Below are 26,215 nucleotides of genomic sequence, written 5' to 3'. Positions count from 1 at the left end.
ATTCTGTTCCAGCTGTAACAGTCCACCCTTCATGTGACCCCTTGAGATCAGCATGTATCATGTTTGGACAAAAATAATCTCCAGTCTTTTGCTTCATTTTTTCAACTGTTGTGAAACTTGACTTTAATTGTGGAAATTGCGATTTGAAAAGATGAGGTCTTATAATGCTGATTCCTCCTGAACATTCCATGATTATCTTTCTAGGTTCTCATAAATTAGTAATCTTACCATGAAGGGAAGTCTTTGAAATAAAGAGAGACATATACAAGATGTTGATGTGAATGAAGGAGAGGGAGAGAGGGAAGAGGGAGAGGGGGAGGGAGAGGGAGAGGGAGAGGGAAAGGGAGAGAGAAGAAGGGAGGAAGGGAGGGAGGGAAGGATGTAAGAAGGGAGGAAAGGAGAGATGAAGAGAGAGAGAGAAAGAGAGGGAAGGAGGGAGGAAGGGAGAGAGAGAGAGAGAGAGAGAGAGAGAGAGAGAGAGAGAGGAGAGAGAAGGGGAGAGAGAGATTATGAATATGAGTAACTGGGTAAAAGCAAGACAATATGGGAATAGAGACAAAGATGAAGCAGATGTCTTAAAGCTAAAAAAAAAAAATGTCAGGATAAGAGGAAGATGGGAGTATGTGATAAACAGAGACCTTGATGTCAGAGCACTAGTCAGGAAACCAGGCCTGGGAAATCTGTTCAGGGACTCCTGTGAAGAAGGCTGTGAGTCAGGCTGTTTTGTTTATTTTTTCTATGCCACAAGAAGTAAAGTAAACTAGGTTAAAAAAACACATTTTATTACATTTTGAGATTTTCCCATGAACAAAGCATGCCTTTTCTTTTTTTTCCCTTTTATGTGTGTTTACTTCAGAAAACATGAAAAACTGCACAAATCTTATGGGTGATTTTTTATGTATAGATGCCTTGCAGACACCTTTTTTTCATGCAAAATTTTCATGAATGACTTTTTAGACTTTTAACCTTAATAATACAGTAGATGACATATATGAATACATTTATATATAGATGTATCTTTGGGGCTTATAATATGATATAAAATATTATTGCATTTTATCTTTCCCAGGATATTTCTAGTTAAAGTTGTAGCTTTTATTTTTGTAGAATATCTTATTTTAAAGAAAATAACCTTAATTCTGAAAATTAAATTTTGAATCCAAAGTTATAAGACAATAAATTAATCTGAAAATTCAGCAAGTATTTTACTGTGAAATTAAGGAAAGTATAAGAATTTTAATGTAGAAATAAGAAAAAAAGGGAGAAGGGAACTTGAATTAGAATGACTTTATCCTACTCACAACATAGAGAATATTTAAAAATATTTTAGGAAATCTATTGCTTACAGGAATTCCATCAGCTCCAGGAAATCCAGAAACACCTCTTTGTCCCTAAAAAAAAAAAGAAATCAAACTTGAGATGGAAGCTTTGATTATACTTAAGAAAGCTACATGAAATATTAATAATGAACGTACCACATCTCCTTTGGGTCCTGTTATTCCTGGTGCTCCCCGTTCACCTTTATCACCTTTGCGTCCTTGTAATCCTGGAATACCTTGTAGCCCTGGTGGTCCATCATACCCTTGTGGCCCAACTTGTCCTGGTTGGCCCTGGGAAAAAAAAAAACACAAAAATATAGGATTATTTACATGAAGATTACAATGAGCAGGCATTGTCATTGTGATTTACTTTGAAATAACAATCTTAGATAAAGCATATCCTTCAGAAGATGTAATGTGCTACCTATAATAATGTATAAGATCCACTATATACTTTTTAGTACAACAGTCAGAGTAGTCTATCAGAACGAAATAAAGAAGTATTCTAAGATCCTACAAATAACAATAGGTTAAGATATAAAGCAGCAAATCTCATGGACATTGGCAAATTAACTAATGTGTTTGAAATTTCACTTTTTTATTAGTAAAATGGAGATATTAATATCTGTTCTATATCTGAATAGCTCAAGGTACAAATATAATAATATATTATATGGGAGAGTGTTTTAGGATGTATCACGTACTATAAAATTATCCCTCCTTTTTTTTTCTCCACCAAGTAAACCCACAAGTCTTAATGCAGCTTTAAACTTTTGGACCTTAAAACTGCACTAAGACTTTTGTGACATTGTATAAGCTTTAATTTGTGAGGCAGGCAGGCAATAAACATTTATTAAGAGCTTACTATCTGCCAGGCACAATGCTAAACAGTGGGGAAGAAGACAAAAGGCAAAAAGATAGTCCCTTCTCTTAAGGAATTCACAGAGAAATGATAACTATGTGCAAACAATAGCATAATTTCCCACCGTTTCTGCCATTCTTCTTCTTTTTAATGACATTTCTATCTATGTAAGACTTCTTCTATAAGGTGGATCAGAAGGAAACAAATCCTTCATTAACCTAAATGCAATATTTATATTCTAACTATGAAAAATCACAATTCTGTCCAGTATCCATTACTCTTTTCTGGGTAATTTTTGATTTGTGATAGTGACTAACCCTATCATTTAGTCATTTCCTTGCATTGTCAATCAGTCTCTGAAGATCAAAGTTTTCTTTTTATGACCTTTCATTTTTGGATGGAAAGACATTTGGAATACAATCCTGGACTTTCCTAGTCATGGAGGATGTCACTTCAGCATACTTCATTCTGAGCTTCTGACTAGATGGAACTGTTCACACAAAGTTCTAGACAGTGTATAGAGTAAGCCTATGGAGAAACTAGATAATGTGCTGTGTTCTTGAGAATCACAACTCACATCGTTTCTCCATATGCTCAATGTTTCATTATTTTGATTAAAGTAGAGGCCTTTTACTGTAATCAGAGCAATTACGCTTCTGTGCCAAAGGATATGATGACTTTAAATGTTTAAGTTGTTAGCTGACTAGGCTTTCCATAGGATATCCTGTCCTTTATTTGCCAATGAAGTCCATCTGGAATGATCAGGTTAAGAAAAGGGATTTTCCTTAGTGTTAATCATCACCATTGCCAGACGACTTCCATCCTTAGTCCTAAGCATGGACTGGAAAAGTTACTTCCCCTTCTCCCTTTTCTTTTGTATTAACTTGTTATAAAAATAAAATTAAGACAAAGACTGGCAGACTAATTTAATTATTTGCAAGGAATGAGGAAACAAGCTTTTTGTCTGGAAATTTCGGTGACATATTTGAAAATAACATTGCCACAATAATAGATAGAGTGCTGGATCTGGAATTAGGAATATCTGAATTTGTATCTGGCCTCAATCATTTACCAACTTCATTAACTCTGGACAAGTCACATGATCTCTGCTGTTTCAGTATTCCCATTTGTAAAATGAGGGTAATAACAGTACCTACCTCTCAGGATAATTGTGAGAAATGAAATAATATTTTAAAAACACTTTATAAATCTCAAAAAAGCTGTATAAATACAATCATTATCATTATTATAACAGCAAGCGTGAAAGTATTCAATGTGGAATTATATGTCATCTCTTTCTATCAATCTATTGTATGTATAGTGATATCATCAAGATTATAATTGTACAATATGGTAAATACAATGTATGAAAATTAAATCATTCCCCAAATAAAAATAAAATAAATATTTCCACATTTTATTAACTTTATTTTAATTTACTTTAAAACTCTGTCTGTATAAGAAACTTAAAAGAGTAGCCAGTCTCTGAAAAGATAAAGCTGTTGCCCTTAAATGCTCTTCTTCCTTCTTTCTACTCTCATTACAGAACCTCTAAGCTAGGCACTTAATATATTTCTAGATTATTCTAAGGGCCTCTTAGCTGGTTTTTCTTCCTGCACTTTATCCCTATTTCAGCCCACTATTTCACTCTACTGCTAAAATAATCTTGATATACCACTTTGATCTATGGCACTCTTCTGGGATACTCTTCTGAGATCTCCAATGACAATGAACACGATATATTTTTCTTGAGCTAAAGTTTGAAGCCTACTCTAGGTCTAGCTACATTATGCCTTTTCATTATTTATTTAAATACTATTATTATTTCAAACTATCCTTCTCATCCTTCACACCCTATGTGTTTCAGTGAAATTATCATTCCTCACATTTATTCTGTTCTTATGCTAGTCTTCTGAGCCTTTTTATCAAACCATCCTCTGACTGTAAAATTATTTCCTACTGTCATAGCTCAACTCAAATTCTCTGATCCTCACACTTAGATAGAAGGACTCTATTCTCCATTCATTTCTGTATCTCTCCTTTGCATGCACACATAATTTAGTATCATAACTATTCACATATGTGTCTTCTACTAGAAACTTCAGAGCTGGGAAGAACTTTGGAGATTGAGTCTAACCCCATAATTTTACAGATGAAGAACGTTTTAAGAGCAGGATCTATAACTTTATTTTATTTTATTTGTATCTAGAAATGGTGCTAATATGCCTGGTACATTGAAGGTTTAAATAAATGTTTGCTAAATTAAATTGCATTGAAGAAAATAAGGCTTCTAAATAAGTACACTGGGTTTTTAATCTATTGTACAATACTTCCCCAGGAATTTCCTCTTTGAGTTGATTTTGGGAGCTATTTGTCATCAGCTGCAAAGTGTGTCAGCAAAAGAAATGGAAAGAACTTCTTTAAAACTTCTCTTCAGATAAGAATGTTCTTTTTAAAATCTCTACTATTTTATTTTTCCTCCAATTTTTTTATAGCATTTTTATTTAAGGATTTGAGTTCTAAATTTTCTCTCTCCCTTGCTTCTCAAATTTCCCTGAGATATGAGCAATCAGATATAGATTATACATGGGCAATTATGTAAAACCTTTTAATTTTTTATAACCACAGTTATCTAGTTCATATTTTGTAATGCTCTCCATATTTTCTTTGGTCCTAAATTATTCCTTTATAAATAAATCTGAGAGATATTTCATGCTCTCTTAATTTCCTTATGGTATTACTTTTATGTATAAATCATGTTCCACTTCTGACTTCATCTTGGTAAAGGGTATGAGATGTTAGTCAATACCTAGTTTCTGCCACGCCATTTTCCAGTTTTCCAGCAATTTTTGTCAAAATAATGAGTTTTTGTTCTAAAAGCTTGTATCTTTGGATTTATCATATATTAGATTAGTGTGGTCATTTACTATAATGTAATTTGTATCTCATTTATTTCACTGATCTACCACTCTATTTTTTGATCAGAACTAGATTGTTTTGATGATAACCATTTTATAATATAGTTTGAGATCTGGAATGGCTAGATCACCTTCTTTTCCCCATTCATCTCTTTTATATTTTTAAGCTTTTGTTCTCCCAGATGAATGTTGTTGTTATTTTTTTCTAGCTCTATAAAATTTTTTTGATAGTTTGATTGGTAGGGCACTGAATAATATATTAATTTGGGTAAAATTGTCATTTTTTGTTATATTGGCTCAGTCTACCCATAAGCAATTAATATTTTTCTAATTGTTTAGTTCTGTTTATTTGTATAAAAATTGATTTATTTTTATAAAAATGTTCTATAGTTGTGTTCGCATAGTTCCTAGGTTTGTCTTGGCAGGTACAATCTCAAGTATTTTATGTTGTCTACAATTATTTTAAATAGAATTTCTCTCTTTATCTCTTGTTGTTGGACTTTGTTGGTAATCTATAGAAATGCTGTTGATTTATGTGGGTTTATTTTGTATCCTGGAACTTTGCTAAAGTTGTTAATAATTTCAAGCATATTTTCAGTTGATTCTCTAGGATTTTCTAAATATAACATTGTATCATCTGCAAAGAGTGATAGTTTTGTTTCTTCATTGTCTATTTTAATTATTTTAATTTCTCTTTCTTCCCTTATTTCTATAGCTAACATTTCTAGTACAATACTAAATAATAGAGGTGGTAATGAGCATCTTTTGTTCACCCCTGATTGTAGTGGGAAGGCTTCTGGCTTATCCCCATTATACATAATGCTTATTGATAGTTTTAGATAAATATTACTTATCATTTTAAGGTTAGCTTCATTTGTCCTTATGCTTTCTAGTGTTTTTTTTTTAAAATAGAAATGGGTGCTACATTTTGTCAAATATTTTTTCTCCCTCTATTGAAATAATCCTATGATTTCTGATGGCTTTGTCATTGATATAATAATTATGCTGATAGTATTCCTAACAATAAACCAGCTCTATATTTTTGGTATAAATCCCACCTAATCATAATGTATGATCCTTATGATATATGGATTTGTGACCCACAGTTTAAGAAGCTGGGGACTAGATCAATAGTCTGACTTGATTATGATGAAATTTGTCAGGGATAATTAAAAAAGCATCTTAAATGAAAAAAAATCTATTTCACAGATATAGGATGGAGGAAAGATATTGGTGCTTTTGTGAATAGCGAATTCAGTAGAGAGTTTGACATGGAAATCAGAATGAACTAGTGATAGTCTAAGCTGAACTGAAAGCATAATGTTTGTAAAAAGAGACATATTTGTTCTACTATATTCTGCCATTATCAGGTCTTATCTAAAATACTGGATTTGGTTCTGGACATTACATTTTTGAGAAAGCCAGAGGAGCTACCCACTTGCATCTCCCAAGTAAAATGGGTATGGAGAAACTGGAGACTTTGGAGACATGACAATTTGAAGACATGTAGCTGGAGTTATTCAGACCCTGATAATGGATTATGGAAAAAAATGGAAGAAAATTGAATTTGGTACTATTATGAGAAAGATAATTTTCAATTGACGTCTCAATAAGTAGGTAATGCTATACCTTACCTGTGCAAACATGCAAAATATAACACTTCAATACCTCAATGATCTATGATATTACAGGAATCTCTATTAGTGTAAACTGCAATCTCTTCAGATCTAATAAGTTAAGGCACTGCTGTTGCTAAAAAATCCATCTTTCCCAAATGGGATGTAAATTCTTTACAGGGAGGGATTATTTCAGTTGTCTTTATATCTACAATGTTTATCATGTTTGTCTCACATGGTAGTCATTTAATATATGTTTGCTGAATCAAATCCCATAAATAAAATCTCTGAAACTGAGCCTTTCTGAATTTACCAGATGTACTGCAAGACTCAAAGCAGAAGCCTTTCACATTGGTAGGAACTGTGGCATTTATACTCTGTTAGAATAGCATTTGGAAATACAAAGTCATTTTCTGATGGGACATGGTGACAGAAGTTTAACTGAAGCAATAATATTAATAAGGCATGTCATCAATGTCATTATGAAATTAAAAAAAAGGACTTATTATTGCATACATGCTGTTCTGACAACAGCCTAAGCTAATATAGAAATACTGACTACCTAAAAAGTGACAAATTTCTGAGATAGGATAATACTCATAAAATGTGGAGGGGCAACAATCTGCATTGGTAATTAATGGATCTTTCAAAGGATCATATATGCTAATCATGGGGAAGTTACTATATTTACCCTTTAGGACTACAATGATGTTTATGCAGATTTGAAAACACAGTAAGACAATAGCTACATTAATCTAAGGATGATAAACAACAGGATGATTTAATGAATATTACATATATTACATATAAAGTTGTTTGGTATTGGTTTGATGCAAGCCAGTATGATACTTCAATGGTTTTAAAACAACTTTTAAGTGTGGTTGGGTGTTCTTTTGAAGGCTAGGGGCTATATAACCTATTTTTAAAAATTACTCTCAACATGTTGTGGGTATCTTTGTAACCAGTAGATAGTTAATGAATTCAGTAATTGTTTGACTGACAGCCTCATAGCTACAGAGGAAGGGCCTATTTGTAGAGCCATTCATTTTTTGATTTCTCCGTTGAAGAATACCAATCAGTCACTGACTGGGATTGTTCCAGAACTTGTAGTGTAGGCTAGGAATGGAACCAAGAATTATATCTACATTTCATTTAGACTAAACACAAGTCATATGAAAGCAATCTCTTTTTCAGGTTGGCACTAAATTAGTTTGGCCCTCTCACGTTCAAGGATATGGTGATCCAAAAATATATATCATGAAAGTCTAGGTGGAGATAGTAGGAGTGGGTGAACAGTGTTGAGTTCAGGGAGGGAATTAGTTTGGCACTGACACCCAACTTTCTGGGAACCAATTCCCAAGTAGCAGGAGTTTCAAACAGCCTTCCAAATTTTCTACCACTACATTTGTCTTAATTATCTTTCTAAGGATATTCTTTCTTTTCTGTTTTTGACTTAACTAGTCTTTTGTAAATTCTTTCATTTCTCTTCATTCCCATTGATCCCATTACCTAAGGATCAGTGTGTTGACTCAGGACCCTTATGCCTAACAAAAATTCCTGAATTAGAATTCTCTTACCCTTTTATCCCAGTCTTGTCCAAAGATCTCATCATGACATGAACTAATTCTGAATTTTTGACAGTGATATTGGTGGATTACAAACTCTGTCAATCCTATTAACCTAGAAGGAATTTTTGTCTGGTCTTAGTTATGAACTATACTTATTACTGCTAGCTAAGAGTTAATTTAAGTATACATAAGGGTTAGCTAGGTGATATAATGAACAGATTGCTGACCCTGGAGTCAGGAGGACCTGAGTTCAAATTAAGCCTCAGAAACTTATTAGCTGTGTGACCCTGGATAAATTATTAAATTCTGTTTGATTAGTTCCTCATCTCTTAAAATGAGCTGGAGAAGGAAATGGGAAAACTTTTGCCAAGAAAACCCCAAATGGGGTCATAAAAAGTAATATACAACTGAGCAACAACAACAAAAAGTATACATAGATCATCACCTACTTACCACCTATCAATATAGCTTATTAGATAGAGCTTGGAAGTAGAAAACCCCGGTTTGTACCTCACCTCAGATACTTGTTAGCTATGCAATTCTTTAACCTACCCCTTCTGAATCCCAATTGTATCATTTGAAAATCATAATAACTCACAGAATTACTGTAAGCATTAAAGAAGATTTTATATATACATATATACATAAGATTTTCATTGTATATATATACACACACTATACACACATATGTATATATGTCCACATCTATCTAATATATATATATATATATATATATGTATACATATCTATCTATCATCTATCACTTGGTAAATCTGTAAGTTTTACTTAATTCCTTGCAGGAAAAAAACTACATAGATTTCTTATGAGCATTTGTATATCCCTTATACCAACAACACTACTCCTCTCCCATTTACTTTTAATTACCTATCTTTGTATGCTGTCTTTCCACTAGAATGCAAAATCAGGGGCATTGTTTGATTTTTGTTTTATAACCCCAGCACCACACAATAGGTGCTTGAAAATGTTTGTAGAGAATAACTCAATTGTCAAAAATATATGGATTTTCAGAGCCAAAGCAGTTTGGCATTGTGGAAAATACTGCATTTCTAAAATTCAGCTGTTACAATGAATTGTAGATTGTAGGTATTTAGTGTTTATTAAATGAAATCAACTCAAATCTTCCCTTCACTTTCCCGCACAACTCAGCATTCCTCTGTGATACTTGTTTTAGATAGATACTGATGGATTAATTTGATGGAATGCCGATCCAACTGCCTAGGTAATATATCTTTTTCATCCGTTTTGGCATGGTAGTTGATGGTAGTTTGGGGGCTGGAGTGTGCATAACCTGTTAGAACATCTCAATGAAAAAACTGCAGCATGAGGCCATAGAACATACTATATTTGGAGTCAAAGATGTGGAGTTTAAACCCTGCCTCTGGTATTTATTATGTGTATAACACTGAGCAAATCCTCATTTTCCTCATCTGTAAAAGAAGAGGGTTAGACTAGAGGAGTTAGATGTTTCTTTCAGATTTAAGCCTATGATTGTTTTCCTTAAGAATAAAAATCAGTCCTTTAAATGTTAGTATAGAACTATAATTGTTGTGGATGGAACTCATGTTGTTCTTGGTCAACTAGCAAAGCCTTGATTTGTTTTGTCTTGTACACAATTGGGTTCTGGATATATTTATAGCCTGCAGCTCCATGTGGAAATTTTTAGCAGCTTGGGGAATTCCTAATAGCAAAATTCTTGAAGTTTTTTGGGAAAAGGGGGAGGTCGAGAGGGTAAAAATTAATATGGATGTTAGTATTACACCAACTAATTATAGATATTTGGTTAAATGATAAGCCATTATTCAGCTAGATGTTCCCTGAATACACTTCAAAAGAAATAGCAAATCTCTTGAGGAGATTTTGTGCTTTCCTATATCTAAGATCATTCCAGAAAATAAAGGCCTCCAGGCCAAAGACCCCATCTGTTAGAAATGGAAAGCTAAAATGAGGAACTACATGAATACATTTTTTGGTCAATAGTGAAAAAATGTGATTATACGTAGCACAGGTAAAATGAACTGGAACCTATACCATCAGACTCTCTTATTTTTAGAGCTACTTAGTAGGTCATAGAAACACTTTTAATTTTTATATTTGCTCAGCCAAAACTGTGGGGTATGTGTGCGTGCAGATCAGGAATTGGGGGCCATCTCCAGTCATCCTGATCTATGTCTGGCCATTGGACCCAGATGGCTCTGGAGGAGAAAGTGAGGCAGGTGATTTCGTACAACCCTCCCTCATTTAAATCCAATTCATTTGCCAGTCAACTTCTTAAAAGTCAGAGTCCTCTTTGTGAAGAAACAAACAACAAACAACAGATCAGGGTTACTTCAGTTGTGTTCTTGGCCAATTTATGTATGTACTAGTTAGCTATTCTGTGTTTGTGGAGTTATATTAAAGAATTCTTGGGGGATACACACACACACACATATATAGTACTAATACAATTAACTTATTAAAATATGTTTGTTATATAGTCACTAACAATACAGCTGCTCTATGTATATAAGCTACTGTCAGTGTTTGTATAATTAAAGCATTCTTTGCACATATACATAGTAGATAACAATACATTTATTTTAAGTATTAACGCATGACACAATAGCTAAAAATACAGAAGCTGTGTGTGTATGCATGCACTCATGCATATATGTGTGTGTGCAAAATTGAACTCAACTTCTCCAATGTCAAAATTAGTGTACTGTCCATTTCATTATGTGACAATTTTCTTAATAAGATGCTCATCTATCTTATAGGTTATGCACATTCCAGCCAACAGCTTAAACTCCAAAGCCATGTCCTCTAATTTCTTTGTCTCTCTGTCTCTCTCTCTCCACATACATATACACACACATCTTTTCAATTATACTCTTCATTTATTGGCATTTATTGACAGTCAATCAGACAATATAGCACCTTATTAATTTTCAATTATATTTATATTGCAATGCCTTCCCTCAAAACTGGTAGGAAATAGTGTTTCTCACTTCAAGCTCTACAAGCTAATCCTGGGATATAAGAATGAGTCCCAATGTTCAGTATATAGAGAGAGTTCAGAAAAATGGAGCTATATAAAAAAACTTTGGGGATATTTTTCTTATGTGTAGAAACTTAGGAAAGAAGTACTTTATATAAATAAGACATGGCATTCTATAAATAAAGAGCTAGCAGATGATGCTAGAATTTGGAAGATTTCTACAAACTTTTAGAAAAATGCTAAAGTGTGGGGGTTTGGTAAGATTTTTGTCTATTGGAATTCTAATTTGAAGAGATTGAACAATGTTGCTTTGCAGACAATAATTGTCGGTGATAAATCAAACAAATTTATTAAAAATTCTGTTGGAAAGCAGTAGGTTTAAAGAATATTTGGAAATAGGATACATTTGTTAATATGAGGCTGTGAAAAGAATCCATGAAAGGAAAATCAGTTTTTATTGACTTTGCTGACTTTTAACCTGGAGATTTCATTTCTTTTTCATGTGATGCAGGTGATAAAAAGCTGGCCTACAGCTAGGAAGATCTGGCTTCAAGTTCCATTTCTGATACATCCTGATTGTCACCAAATGTCTCAGTGCTTTTGGCAATTCCTTAAAACTAAGTTACAGAGAAAGTGCTGATAAGCAATATTAGAGCATATCAATGAAATAATAGGCTCAGTCCCCATTCTTATTCCATTACATGTTGGAAATTTTTATTGTTAGGAGCATTAATTTGACTCATGAGCACTAGATGGCAGTCATTGGTGCTCTTTAAATACTAGAAAAGATTCCAGAACTAGACACATTTTTGGATGAATCCAGTACAGTGCTTCACATGGCAATCATCTTCAAATTATCAAGATAGCTTTGGTCATTGTCACCACTTTCAAAAGGTGAAGGAGAAATTCCCCACTTGGCACAGGGTCAGAGCTATGCTGGCAAAAACTTAACAGTTGGTTCTATATGTGTATGTAAGTATTTCTGTACTTTAAAGTTTATTCTTATTAATTAATTATTAATCTTTTCTCCATCAGTTTTTTTAAAGTCTAGACAATCAATGAAACAACAAATTAAGCCTCAAATTGTAGTGCTTGATGATTTTTGAGGCATAAGGCTCCGACAATAAAAATTTGATGGAATGCCGATCCAATTGCCTGTCATAATCTAGGCAATAGACCCAAATGGGGTCCCAAATAGTTGGATATGATTGAAATAACTAAACAACAACAAAATTGTGTGCCTGTCTGACTAGCTAAGCTCTAAGAATACAAAGAAAGCCAAAAAGCAGTTCCTTCTCTTAAGAAGAGAAACTATGCAAACAAGATACAAGTGTGGGCACAAGCTCATGCACACACACACATAAAATGTGCTAAATTGTAGATAATCAACATAGAAAAGACATTAGTAATAAGGGGCTTAGGAAAGGTTTCTTGAACAAGGTGGGACTTTAGTTAAGACTTGAAAGAAGACTCATGGAAAGGGCAAAAATAATTTAAAATTAGTAAGCCTTAATTTCTCTTATATGTAAAATAAAAGGACTAATATTTGTTACTACCTACCTCATAAGGTTGTATAAAAGTTAAAAGATGCTATTATGTATGTAAAATGCAACATAAATGAACATTTTTATTATACAAAAACAGAGCTCAAATGGTGGATGTAGATCATAACAGTTTCTTCTCCTTCAGGCAGTAAACTCATTTCCTAATTCCTTTTCTCTGACATATATACAAAGGGGAAAAAAAAATTAAGAGTCAAAACTTGAGGTCCTGAGAGATAAAAACCCTGGGGAAAAGTCTTGAGTCAGGAAATACTGGTTAGTATTAAGAGAGAGTTGACAAATATGAAAAGGTTAAAACAATGGACCACAGTGATAAAATAAGATAGGAAGAAACTCAGCACTAAGTCCCTCTCTTGACTGACTACAATACAAACATGATCAAAGTTTTTATGAAGGCCCTTTGCCAGGGCAATTCCAAAGGGATTGTTGCTTTAGGCAAATATTTGCCTGTCTACCAGTTAACTGGTATTATTCTCGCTATCAGTAGGTGGATTTATAGAAAGTGAGAGGAGTAAATCAATGCTTTTAGTAAATTTGCAGTCAAGTTGAGACAAGGTGTAGAAAATGTTTACATACAAATATTTGTGGAATCTATATACAACTAACCTTACAACATTGGGGGAGTTAGTTAACTCAATCTCCTTTCCTTTTGCTGTCCACATTCCAATCATTTTATGACTCTTTAATCCCTTTACTAGAAACTTAAGGAGGGTGAATAGAGAAGGCAAAATTCCAACTCTTAATTTTTTAGTAACCCTAATAAAAGGGTAAAATTATGAGAATAATGATAATAATAATAATAAATAGCATTTATTATCACTTTAAAGTTTGCAAATTGCTTTATAAATTTTATTTCATTTGATCCTCATAATACTCCTGTGAAGTAACATAGAGGGATATATTAGTGTTCATTAATCCTTTAGGATTAATGTAAACGACTGGCTAGAATATATATGTTTTAAAAATATGGATTACTTGATAACAGCCAACTAACTTTGCTTTTCCGAATTCACCATTGACTTGGAAAATTGAGAATTAATGGTATGAGTATCTTATGTGTAAAATTATAGATATATAGGTTCAAAATTTTTGGTCCTTTCATTTATGAGATTCATATGATTTTAAGCTGGAAGGGACTGCATACCTCATCTAATCCAAGAGTCCTTAATCTCTTTTGTGTCATGAGACACAGTAGTGTAGTGAAAACCATGGGTCCCTTTTTAATTTTCTTTTAAAATTCATCAATAAAATAAATGCTAAATGGTCTTCAATGTCCTCATCTTCAGAATGATGGCTTAGAATCTAGGCCCTAATTGGTTTCCAAGATCATTTTTACTAGCTCTAACTTGTGACGATTCCCTCTATAGTATTTTGTTAAAGAAATTGAGTTATGTTGATTTTCTGTCTAATTGGAGGGTCTTTGTGTAGGCAGATACCTTCTTGGTTGAATATTTCAGAAAGAATAGAACTTGGAGGTCTAGATCATCATCCCAGACCACTGTTATAGCTTTTGTGGGGGCACTAGTATCCCTTCTATGCTTCAGCAGTCACTGAGGAATATATATCCACGCTCCTTCAAATATCCTAATTTCCTAGTTCCTCAATCTAAATAACTTGTATAACTTATTTCTTTGCTTCAGTTACACCCCCCTACACACACACAGATAAACACACTCTTGCTCTTAACATAACTCACAAGTATTTCACAAGTTTACTGACCCTGAAATTCCTTTATCTTATTAGTGTCTTTTAATTTCATTTCTTCTTTTACCTTAATCCTTCCAGACCTCTTCTTCAGCTTTCCCATAATCTGAAATCTCTTTTCCCTTCAGGATTTTGCCAGGCCATTATGCCTGTTCTAACGATTCTCTTCCTTTCTCAATCTTCAGCCCTTCTTCAACTCTACACTATCCTTTAACCTCAAATTCCTTGCTCTTTTGCCATACAGTAGTTCACATTTTGCCAACAACAAACTTATTTTCACCATCCTCTTTTACTCCTGCTAAATATTGCTGATTGGAGCTGGAAAAGTGATGCAACCAGTATTCATTCCAAATTTTCATTCTATATCTCAAATGTCTTCTCACTATACCAAAAATTCCTTTTCTCCTTCCATTACTGATTTTCTATGTGGCTATTCCAAACCTCTTATCTCCTCAAGCTTTCCACATCATCTTTCTTAGCTGAGATCTTTATCTAATACTTTCTCTGAAAAAAATAACCTCCCACCATTTCTTTTTTTATTCCAGTTTCTAATGAAGAGGTGTTCATTCTCCAAAACTAATTACTCAACATGTTTCTTTGATCCATGAACTCTAGTCTCCATCAGGACATTGCTCCTACTATCATCCCCTCTCTTTCTCTATCAATCTATCCCTCTCCATTGTCTTTTCACTGCTGCCTACAAGTCTCCTCTACCCTTAATTGACAAATTTAATGGCCTCTTTTCAATCCTCATCCTTTTTGATCTTTTGGCAGCACTACTGACCACTCTCTAACTGACCACTCTCTAATGTATGATATTGGATCTTCTCTGACCTCTTCTTAATTCCTTCTGCTGATGCATCATCCGTGTATCAATCAGTCAGCAAACATTTATAAAGCATATGGTTGTATCCCAAGGTTCTATCTAGTCCTGCTTCTCTTTTCTTTTATGCTCTCTCACTTGGTAATATTATAAAGCTCCCATTGGTTTAATTTACTATTATTGTTTTTATTGTTGTTTGACCTTTGCTCTTGAAGAGAACCATTACATAAGGGAGATGATATCATGACAAGCAAGTGAACTGGATTTAAGCGAGAGAGGGCTGTGCAAGGTCATCTGCCCTACTTTCCCCTCCAGAGCCGTCTAGCTCCAAGTGGCCAGTTTATAGATCAGGATGACTGGAGATAATCCTAGATGAAGTTTCTGACCCTAATCTCTCTTTTGAGCTCCATTTTTACATCATGAATTACCTATTGAACATTTAAAAATGGATATCCCAAAGATCTTTCAAGTTTGACATGTCTAAAACAGAACTTGTTTTTCCCCTTAATCCACACCTTTCCCAAACTATACTTTTTCTGACCCAGAATGATATCCTTACTTTCTGTTTGAACAAATGGAAAAAGGTCAAATGACTCAGTGAAGGATACAATTATTTAGTGACAAAGCTGTCTTTTAGTTTGATGCTTTTTAACCATGCTGCCACTTAGAATGAAATTCAGAAAGCTTATATGGTAAAGTATATCTCAGGACTCAGATTTACTGTTCCTCATTTTCTAAATGCTTCTTTAATTATAGCCTTAAAATGCTCTACAAAATTTATACATAATAATAGTTGAAATAATTTCTGATCAGAGCAACATTAAGACTATGTCAATAGACAACTGGGGATATGCTGTATTATAAAGTATGTTAACAATTTTGAAAGGGGAAAGTCTGTCTTTTATAAATTTTGGTAGTTTAAAATTCTATGCAACCCTGCAGATGGTCATCTTTATTCCTGGATTTCCCTCGTAAGGTTACCTGGTTTATATGTGATTATTTGTTTAGCAGACAAACTCGATTTTAATAAGTAAAGAAGAAAAAAAAACAACCCCCTGAGGAAATTGATCTTATTTCAGTCTGGTGGAATGATGATAATGTGCTGCTCATTTGTTCAGACATGAAACCCAGAATCCTTTGCTAGCGGAAACCAAATGACCTTAACATCAATTCCAGAGGAGTGACTCAGCTTGCACACAGTTCTGACTAGGAAAAATAACAAACATTCAATCTTCATAAAAGCCATTCTTAAAGGACAGTTTTTATCCAAGCCTTGAAAGGCACTACCCTTTTATGAAGTCTAGAAACAGGAGGAAAAAAACCCTACTGTTCTTAATTTCCCTAATATCTCTTATTCTTTTTTCCCTAAAGTATTTGATATAAACTCATGACATCACAGATGATCAAAGAGTTGAGAAATTCTGTATGAAGGTGCATATTATTCATTAAAAATCAATGAGCAATCTAAATCCAGTATAATTACAGCAAACTAATTTATTAATTGATGGATTCATGACATTGGACAAAAGCTGTACCACATCTTGTATTCAATTTCTTGTTGATGTTATCTTTGGAATATTTTAGTGTCCTTTCCCCCATTTATTTGGTAAATAAATTGGTAATTAATTCTTCTAGAGGATGGAAGTTTAAAATATTTACAGTAATTGTTCTCCCTAGTTTAATTTTTTTTTGTATTTCAGATAAATTTCAAGTTGCAAATGTGAGTTTACATATGAAAATAATGGATCACAATAAATGTGATAATAGAATTCACTGCATTAATAAACTCAGTTGAAGTCTCTTTAAGCTAAATATAAATCTTTGTAAGATAGAACAATACCACTGCTTGGGAAGCTATAAAATGAACATGCCATGAAAGCATTATTCAGCAGGCAATGAATATCATGACTACTAAAAAAGACTATCCAGATTTTACTCTAAGTAAAAGATTTCCCACTGCAAACTGTCTTGGTCTCCTTTGGCTTGTCTTCAAATCTATCTTTAGGTGGTGTTCTTTGGCCAGAGTCTTTGCAATATCAATAAGTTATCAATAAAATTAACTTATCCATGACTCATTTTAATTAGAAGGTCATTCATGACACTCGTTTTTTAGTCATGTCTCACTCTTTATGACCCCTTGGGGGATTTTCTTGGCAAAGATACTAGAGTGGTTTTCCATTTCTTCCTTCAGCTCATTTAATGGATAAGGAAACAGACAAACAGATTTGCTCTGGTTCACAGAGTTAGTAAGTGACTGAGTCCTGTTTTGAACTCAGGGTGTTGAATCTTTCTGACTTCCGGGCCAGCACTCCATTCATTATACCACCTAGCTTCCCTGAAGAGTGTTGAACTGGGATATAATAAAATTCATTCTCTTCATAAAGATGGGTAGTCTAGAAGGAATGTCAAGGATGAAACAGCAGAGGAACAGGATACAGAAAAAGAGCCTCTGATCAAAGAATATAATTTCCTCTCATTAAGGGAAGAAGGTCTAGGAAATGACTCTTGGAGAAGGTCGAGATATTAGTCATAGAACAGTTCCTAGAACCTACAGATCTTGTCCCATATCCTGTATCATATTCATGATATTTCTCTTCCTGTAAATTTAAATATTATAGATTTGGAACTAGAAGAGATTTCAGAGTTCATCCAGTTCAATTCTTTTCTTTTTATAAGCTCAGACAGTTAACCTGAAGTACATATTTTTTATATACATACATACATACATACATACATATACAACTACATATATATTCTATTATCTATGGGACAATCAATACTACAAGACATATCTTCATATACTATAACATATAATCAAAATAGAGGGTCTTACTTAAGTTACCCATTGGTCTTGGCAATAGAAACCTAAACCAAAATACAGTTCTATATCTGTTTGATACCTATTCATAGGACAGACCATAGATCTAGAGTGGAAGGGACCTCAATGGCTAGCTCTAATACAATCCTCTCATTTTGCATATGAGAAAACTAAAGTGACAGGAGGTCACACACTAATAGATATTAGAAATGAAGTTTAAACTCAAGTTACTCTGAATATATAGCCAGCTTCCTTTTTCCTATACCAAACTATTTTTCCTTCATTGTTAATATTACCCCGAGTTTGATCTTTAGTCATTATTACACTGATTGCAATATTCTTTAAGCAAAGGTACCTTTCCCTTACCCATTTTCCAGGACATTGTCAAACTAAATCAACTAAATTAAAAAATGAAAGATACTCATTTGCAAAATACCAGTTATTCTCCACCACTCCCCCCTCCACCCCCTGGAAAGCAGGGCAAATATTAAGCTTTCCCAAATAGAATGTAAACTTTGAGAGAACTTTGGAAAAATTGATTTTGAATCCCAAGAGTTTTTTTTAATAAGCATTTTTCAAAACAAAACAAATTAGTTTCTTCCACTACAAAGGAGCTTGTAGGATCAAAACCCCTCAAGAAATCTATAAACTATCATCCTCTTAATTGTTAATGTCATTTGAATTTATCATTTTTGAAAGATATTAATTATACCAGTAATCAAATATTTTAATTTATTTGGTAAATCAAAATCAACATTAAATAATAATAATTATACATTTTTTTTTCTGAAAATTTAGCTTAACTACAAACTCCTCAGTAGAGTTATGGTAAAGAACAACAATGAACACCTGTTTGGACTGGAATACACAGTTAAAAATTGAACAGTAATCTTAGCCAGACCAATTGTTTTTAAATGTTGGATTTTTTTAATGATGGGGGTGGGGTAATGTGTGGGTGTTTTCTCAAGATCCTAAAAAAAGTTCAGGAAGTTTAACAGATGTTTTCTGTTAATAGGGGTTGGAAGAACCAATAGCTATGTCTGCTTTTTTTTTTTTAACATGTAATTTCATTTGGGAGAACATTATTCCTCTTTAAATTGTTCTCTCTTGAATACTGTCACGCAGGCCAAGTATCTAAGCTCATGAGGTTTCACAAGTAACTGAGTATATACATATACATACATACATATATATACATATATATATATATATATATATGAAATGCAAATCCCTGGAGGAAGCTAGAATCTATGTGAAAGTTTCATCACTTATCTAAATAGTTGTTCTAAATAGAATAACTGCTTTTTCTAATTCTGTAGATATAGCAACACAGCATACAGATAATCTTTTCTTTTAAAAAATTTTTTTGGTTTGGAAATAGGTACAGCATTAGTATAGATTAGCCTAATATTTTCCCAATTTTTATTCAACAGAGTGAATAGTCCAAATCAGTGTAATAATCAAAATTCAGTTACACATATTTGTGAAAATCTCTTTGGTGGAGTATGGGAAAGGAATGAAACATGTAATGCTGAAATTTTCTGAGTGTATGCTTGCTCTGCTCTTCTACATCTGAATTATCAAAGGTCTATGATTTTCTTCCTACATTCACAATCTGAATAACACTGGGAGAAAAATAGGTCTAGTTTATTAAAATTTTGAAAACTCTTGAAATGAAAATAAGGTATAAAATATTTTAAATCTTATTTAACTCCCCAACTGGTTAAGATTTTTTTGGGTGCTTTTTAGTATATATACATACAATATTCTTCAAAGTATTTATATAGTTTTAGACTTCTACAGCAAATACAGAATTTTTGAATAAATTAAAATGGCTGTTCCCATCTCTGCCAGCTGGTTAATGCAACAAGAGGTTGCAGAAGCTTCTATTAAAAAACAAAACAAAAACAAAACCTTGTTAACATTTTAGAAATCCAGATGACTACATGTTTTGTAGATTCTGTCTTATTTCTACACATGGATACTGGATACATTGTGAATTTGGAACAAATTCAAGAACCTGAGATTCTCATAGTTTTATGGAGATGACTTAAGTCACGAAGAATTTTAATCAAGCAGCTTACAGAGGGCTGTTGTGCTGTTATCTAACAACAGAAGGCAATGACCAAAAAAGTCTCATCAAAAACTGCACTTTTCTTTTAAACTGAAATAGAATGTATTTTTCAGGTTGAAATGAATTTAGGAGGTTTTTTTTTTTTTTTTTAGAGGGAGGAACTTGCTCTTATATATGTAACTCTACCAATGTGTAAAAATTAATGTGTTCAGTCATGTCTGACTCTTTGAGACCCAATTATTGGTCAATATTTGCCAATATTGGCAATATTGGCAAATACACTGAAGTGGTTTTCCATTTCCTTCTCCAGTTTATTTTATAGATAAGGAAATAGACAAACAGGGTTAAGTGATTTGTTCAAAGTCATACATCTAGTAAGTATTTGAGGCAAGATTTGAATTTGAATTTCTGCCTCTAGATTCTCCATCTTCTGTGCCACCTAGTTACCTGAAAAAATTTAATATAGGATAAAGTTAAACTAATTATGATGGAGACAATGATCTCATATAAAGAAATTCCCAGCATCAATCTGAGATAATTAAGTGTAGAATAAAAGTTTTTATATGAATAGTATATTTCAGCTCATATTGAAAGATGAGAGATTTTCCTTTATGGAAAGGAAAAAAAAAAAGCAAATTCTGTTACCCTTGGATTAATTTAAGAATTAAAAAAAAACTCATAGTAGTAGTTCTTAGTCCAAGGCTACAAAACTTTTGGTGTAAGACAAAATCAATCTCTGAAAACAATTTGCATGACCTGCTGATTAGCTTCATAATAGATAGTGAAGTAAGATTGTGCTGAGTATCCCCATGTGCCTTTTTTTGCTTTCAAATTAATTAAGATCAAATTAAGATGGAATGGCTTGTGCCTTCATGCCAATTCCCCTCCAACAGGCGCTCAGTAGCTTCTTTGAGATTTCTTTTCTGTTCTGAGAATTTTGTAGGGCACATGTAAGATTGGATGTGGAAGTTTGGATGAACTGGAGTTTTTCTCACATTGTGGTCAAGAAGTTTTGACAACTAGACTGATAAAGGAAACAATAACCTGATGTTCAATACTGGCAACAATACTGACAAATGGGAATTTCAATGGCGGTTCTGATAGAAAAGAGGGAAGACTAAGAAGGCAGGTCTAATGTGAATATTATTTGATTTGCCACTTTATTATACAGTAATATTTTCTTTTTTTTGAATGATGAAATCTATAATTGGATAAGATACTAACTTGTATAACTCGAGTTTTTTTGATTTTGTCTATCAAACAAGAAAATTTTGGGCTCTCTGAGAATGAGGAACAATCTTATTCATTCTGTATTACTGAATAGTGACATAGTAGGTACTCAATGGTACAAAGGCACATAGTAGGCTTTGAATGCTTTGAATGCAATCTCCAATATTAATTATTTATATATTTGTTTTTTGCCACCAACAAGAGTTTTGATTTAGATTCCTTTATGGTCATAGGCAAATAAGGAAAACTAAAAATGAAGAGGAAGATAAAACATAAAGTAATTGCATGACAAATGCCACCTTCCTTTTCAATGCCTGCTTTTTGAAGAAATGACATAAAACACCATACAATACTAGTTAGATTAAAATGATCTTAATTTGTAGAGTTGGCCTGTTATGTCTATTTTAGTTGTTTTTCAAGTGTACAACATTTATTTAACTCAGACACGACAAACCTGCTTACATGTGAATGTCAGTGTCTTATCATTTGAAATCTTGACTTTATGATGAATTGCAAAATTGTAACTTTATATCTTCCTCCTCCAAATTAAAAAAAAAACCCACTGAAATAAAATAAACTAGTGAATATAAAAAGCAAAAAATCATGTTGGAGGAAATATATCCCTAAGCTTATTCATGATCAGAGCCCTCCAAATACAGAGCTGATTGTTTCTCCTACACCATACCAATCTACTCCTTCTTCCTTAGTCCTACAAAAGACTATTCATTCACAACAAGTTGATATAATTCTTCCAGATCATTTTTTTTTTGCCATGGTTCACATACTCCATTATTCCTTTTTCAAAATTACTTACAAAGCTTCTGGTCTCTATCTTCAATATATTCTAAAAATCCTTTCCAATGCCACCAGGGCTTTAAAGACCCCACAATAAAATGCTCATAAATATGATATTTTTTAAACAATACCATTAACATGAAAATATGAATTCTTGCTTTTCATTTTCACCAATGAGAGGAACTTTTGAAAGCCACTGTTAAGATTCATCCTCCTTAATTTTTTCCCCAATCAAATACATAAATATTGATGTCTCCTGATTACACTCAAATAGTTGTAACCTAAAGGAAGACATGGACTAAATCATGCTTTATAATTTAGTTTGGGTTTTCTGGGTTTTGCATCAAGTCCTGGATAAGGGAGCAAGGATCAAAAACATATTTTTTTGTAATGTGTGGGAGAGGAAAGTGCTCTTACGCTTTGAAAGAATAGTTAAGAGTATAAGTCAGTAATTTTATCAGTAAACTAACTTTTTGTACCAGTTATTTTTTTTCACAAGCTTTGTTTGGGAAAAAAAAAACATAGAGAAGAAACACCTGTTTCTCTGATGCATTTGTAAGTAAAAAGACTATAAAACTTTTTGTTGTTCAGTCATGTCTAGTTCTTTGTGGTCTCATAGAGTCTGTGGCATAGAATCTATGGCATATATAGTGTATCTTGCAATCCCTTTTTGCCTGAGAAATTTTTAAGTGACCCTGGGCGTATAAGTATATAAAACAGGTATTATATAAGTATATAAAATAAATCAAACATTTACTGATAAATCATAATTTTGTGACCCCTACATTCAGTTATGAGATTCTCATATGGGGTCACAAACCACAACCTGGGGATCATAGTATTCCAGACCCTTCTATTCTTCAGTATCTCTTGAAGTCCAAGTTCTGTCCAAGTTCATGTTAATTGTATTCACAACACTATCTATCTCATCATTTGCCTTGCCTTTTTCCTTTTTGTTCATTTTTTCTCAACATCAAGATCTTTTCTAATGAGTCCCATCTTCTTATTAAATGGGAAAATTAAATTAAGCTTTAGCTATAGTATTTGACCTCCAAGGAAACAGCTTGGATATTTCTTTAAGTATTGACTAAGTTGACCTAGCTGTTGAAGGGACTTTAAAAAAATCTTCTTTAGCACCACAATCCTAAAGCATTAATTTTGAGGTATTCATCTTTCCTTATAGTCCAACTTTCAGTCATACTTTTGCTTCTGGAAAAACCATGCCTTTGACTACATAGATCTTTGTCAACAAAGTGATATCTTGGTTTCTTAGTATTCTATCCAGATTTGCCATAGTTTTCCTTCCAAAGAGCAAGCATCTTTTAATTTCATAACTATAATCACTGACTACAGTGATCTTTGGATCCAAGAATATAAAATCTGACACTGCTTCCATTTCTTTTTCCTCTGTTAGGAAGTGGTTGGGACAATTGCCAAGTTCTTAGTTTTTTTTTTAAGCTTCAAGTCAGTTTTTACGCTCTCTACTTTTTACCGTCATCAAGATTCACTTTCTACCATCAGAGTGGTATCGGCTACATATCTGAGATTGTTGATATTTCTCCCGGCAACCTTAATTCCAGCTTTTGATTCATCCAGCCTGGCATTTCGCATGATGTACTCTGCACTGTAAAACTTATCTTCAGACAAATATCAACGTGGGTGTATAAACAGTCTGCCAGAGGAGTTTTCCAAAAAAATCTCAAGCTGTCATGTAATATTAACAGGACCACATTGTGGTCTTGGCAGGACTGCTCAGAACCACTGAGCAATGTTATGACCATGGATGGTAAGGCTGAGGATAAACTCAAGAGTCCTGTCTGTGAAATGTAGTTTTGGAAGCTTTATTCTATAGTAAAGATTGGTTGGATAAATAATATTTTTTAAAAGCTCAGTTCTCTCATAATTTTTTCTTGCTGAAAGTTCCTCCTCCCCCAATTCTTTTTCTTTTAATTAACTGCAGGTATCTGAATGCTATGTATGGCTATAGCAAAAATTCACAAGGGAAGTGGTACATTTTGATTATTCATGGTAACTTTTATCATTGCTGGCCTTAATGTCCAGAAACTAGACATTGTACTCAATTTTCACAATTAAATTACAGCATACTTCTTCCATGAAAATTCTCATTGCTTAGGCCATCGCTAGTCATTCTGATATAAATCTTGCCACTATAGCTGGTTAGCTCTAAAGGAGAAAGTGAAGCTGGTGATTTTATACAACTCTTCTTCAGTTAAATCCAAATCACTTGCATATCATAGCATCATCTCCCTGATGTCATGGTTGTCTTTAAGAATGAAGGGCAAACAACAATGCTTAATCTTAGGGCCACTATGAAATTTAGTTATAAAATGTGAATGCTTGTCTTTTAGAGTGACTTATAATTTTGAAAACTTCCACATTTCAATAAATGAACAAGAGTCATAGAAAATGCTCTCTTGAAGGGAAGAAAGGGCTTTAATCCATAGAACTAATTCTCCCCTGGCTACATTCCACCCCCCCTTTGGAACTTTTCCAAGCATGGAACTCCCTTTGAAGTCAATAGTAGCTCTGTGCTGAGATAAACTTTGAGAGGGCATGGAGCCATGTAAGAAACTGGTACTAATCGTATGCAACAGTAGTTCAAAAATATATTATAGAAATAATAAGAATTATCCATTTTTTGGGCTCATTTGTCTATAGCTAGGGGGTAAAATAGATGCAATTCAGGTCTCCAGTCAGGAAGACTCATTTTTTGAGTTCAAATCCAGACTCAGCTACTTACTGTCTGTGTGACCCTAGGAAAGTCAGTTAACACTGTCTCAGTTTCCTTATTGATCAAAGAAACAGGAGAAGGAAATGGCAAATATTCCAGAATCTTGCCAAGAAAACACTAAGTGGAATCATGAAGAGTTGAAAATGACTGAACAACTATTCCATCAATAAGATATAGTTTTATACATGCTTATTTCAAATAATCCAGTTAATAAAATTCCTTTTAATCTGTATAGTTTCCACTTGACTCATTCAGTCTGACCCATTCAGCTGAATTATGTTCAACATCATCTATTACCTCTATATCACAGGACAAACCAAATGTAAATCTGGCCTACAGCACAAGTCTTAAGAGTTACAGATTCTCAAGACCGAAGCTTCATAAAGACAAAAAGAAAAAGAGCAGACAGAAAGGAGTAGAAGACTAGTTTGAGCTCATTCTTTAATTGCCAGTTGATTCTTAGATTTGTTTTAAGGTCTAGACACATGATCATGACAATCAATCAGTTCTTCTAAGTTCTACAAAAGGAATTCTAGGCCATGATATCATAAGACAATCTACCCTTTGCAACAAAACCTTATAACCTTTAAAATTTTTTTTTAGCTGGGAAAAGGAAAGAACTTTAAAAGACCACAAATACTCTGAATACCCACACACATATATATAAACAAAGCCCACCTATATGTATATATATATATATATATATATTCAAATGAATAAAATGAACTGGTATGAGTAAAAAAGTAGATAATTAGTTTCTCACTAGGAAACAGCAATAGGCCTACAGAGAAGAACATAGGAAATCAGTAAAAAATTAGAGACTGCCAATGATCCATCCTATTTTGCTGACTCCCTAAAGGATAACTTTATATGTGGTAGTTAACATGTACTGAGTAATTTGACATGTGTCAGCAAGTTCACTGAGTAAATCTTTTTGTGCTGTTCAAATTAGTTATGAATTGAAAATTAAAGCTATGTCAGCAAGCATGCAGTGAACTAAAAATATGTTAAAGAATAAGAAAGGTAGCTGCTCATAGACTTGTGCCTGAGTACTTACATAAATAGAAAAAGAGTACACATTGGATGTACAGATACATTACACAATTGTAAAAACGTCAAGACTAGGAATGAGAACAATAATAACAAAAATAAGTAAGTTATTTATTGACCCCTCTATGA

General features: G+C 33.2%; 1 protein-coding gene across 2 annotated transcripts in view; it reads right to left on the bottom strand.

Moving 5' to 3' along the window:
* The window catches only part of COL4A2 (collagen type IV alpha 2 chain), a 271,485-nt gene that overhangs the window by 116,760 nt on the left and 128,510 nt on the right, over nt 1-26,215 (bottom strand). For both annotated transcript variants that reach the window (XM_023500485.2, XM_003765734.4), the window contains exons 5-6: nt 1,476-1,610; nt 1,347-1,391 (exon numbers count right to left, since the gene is read on the bottom strand). In XM_023500485.2, coding sequence (XP_023356253.1) covers nt 1,347-1,391; nt 1,476-1,610 — 180 coding nt within the window. The remainder of the gene's footprint in view (nt 1-1,346; nt 1,392-1,475; nt 1,611-26,215) is intronic.

This window comes from Sarcophilus harrisii, chromosome 3 (genome assembly GCF_902635505.1).
Source record: "Sarcophilus harrisii chromosome 3, mSarHar1.11, whole genome shotgun sequence".
Classification (NCBI taxonomy): domain Eukaryota; kingdom Metazoa; phylum Chordata; class Mammalia; order Dasyuromorphia; family Dasyuridae; genus Sarcophilus; species Sarcophilus harrisii.
The sequence above is the reverse complement of the archived record's forward strand: the minus strand, read 5'-3'. Positions and strand labels throughout refer to the sequence as shown.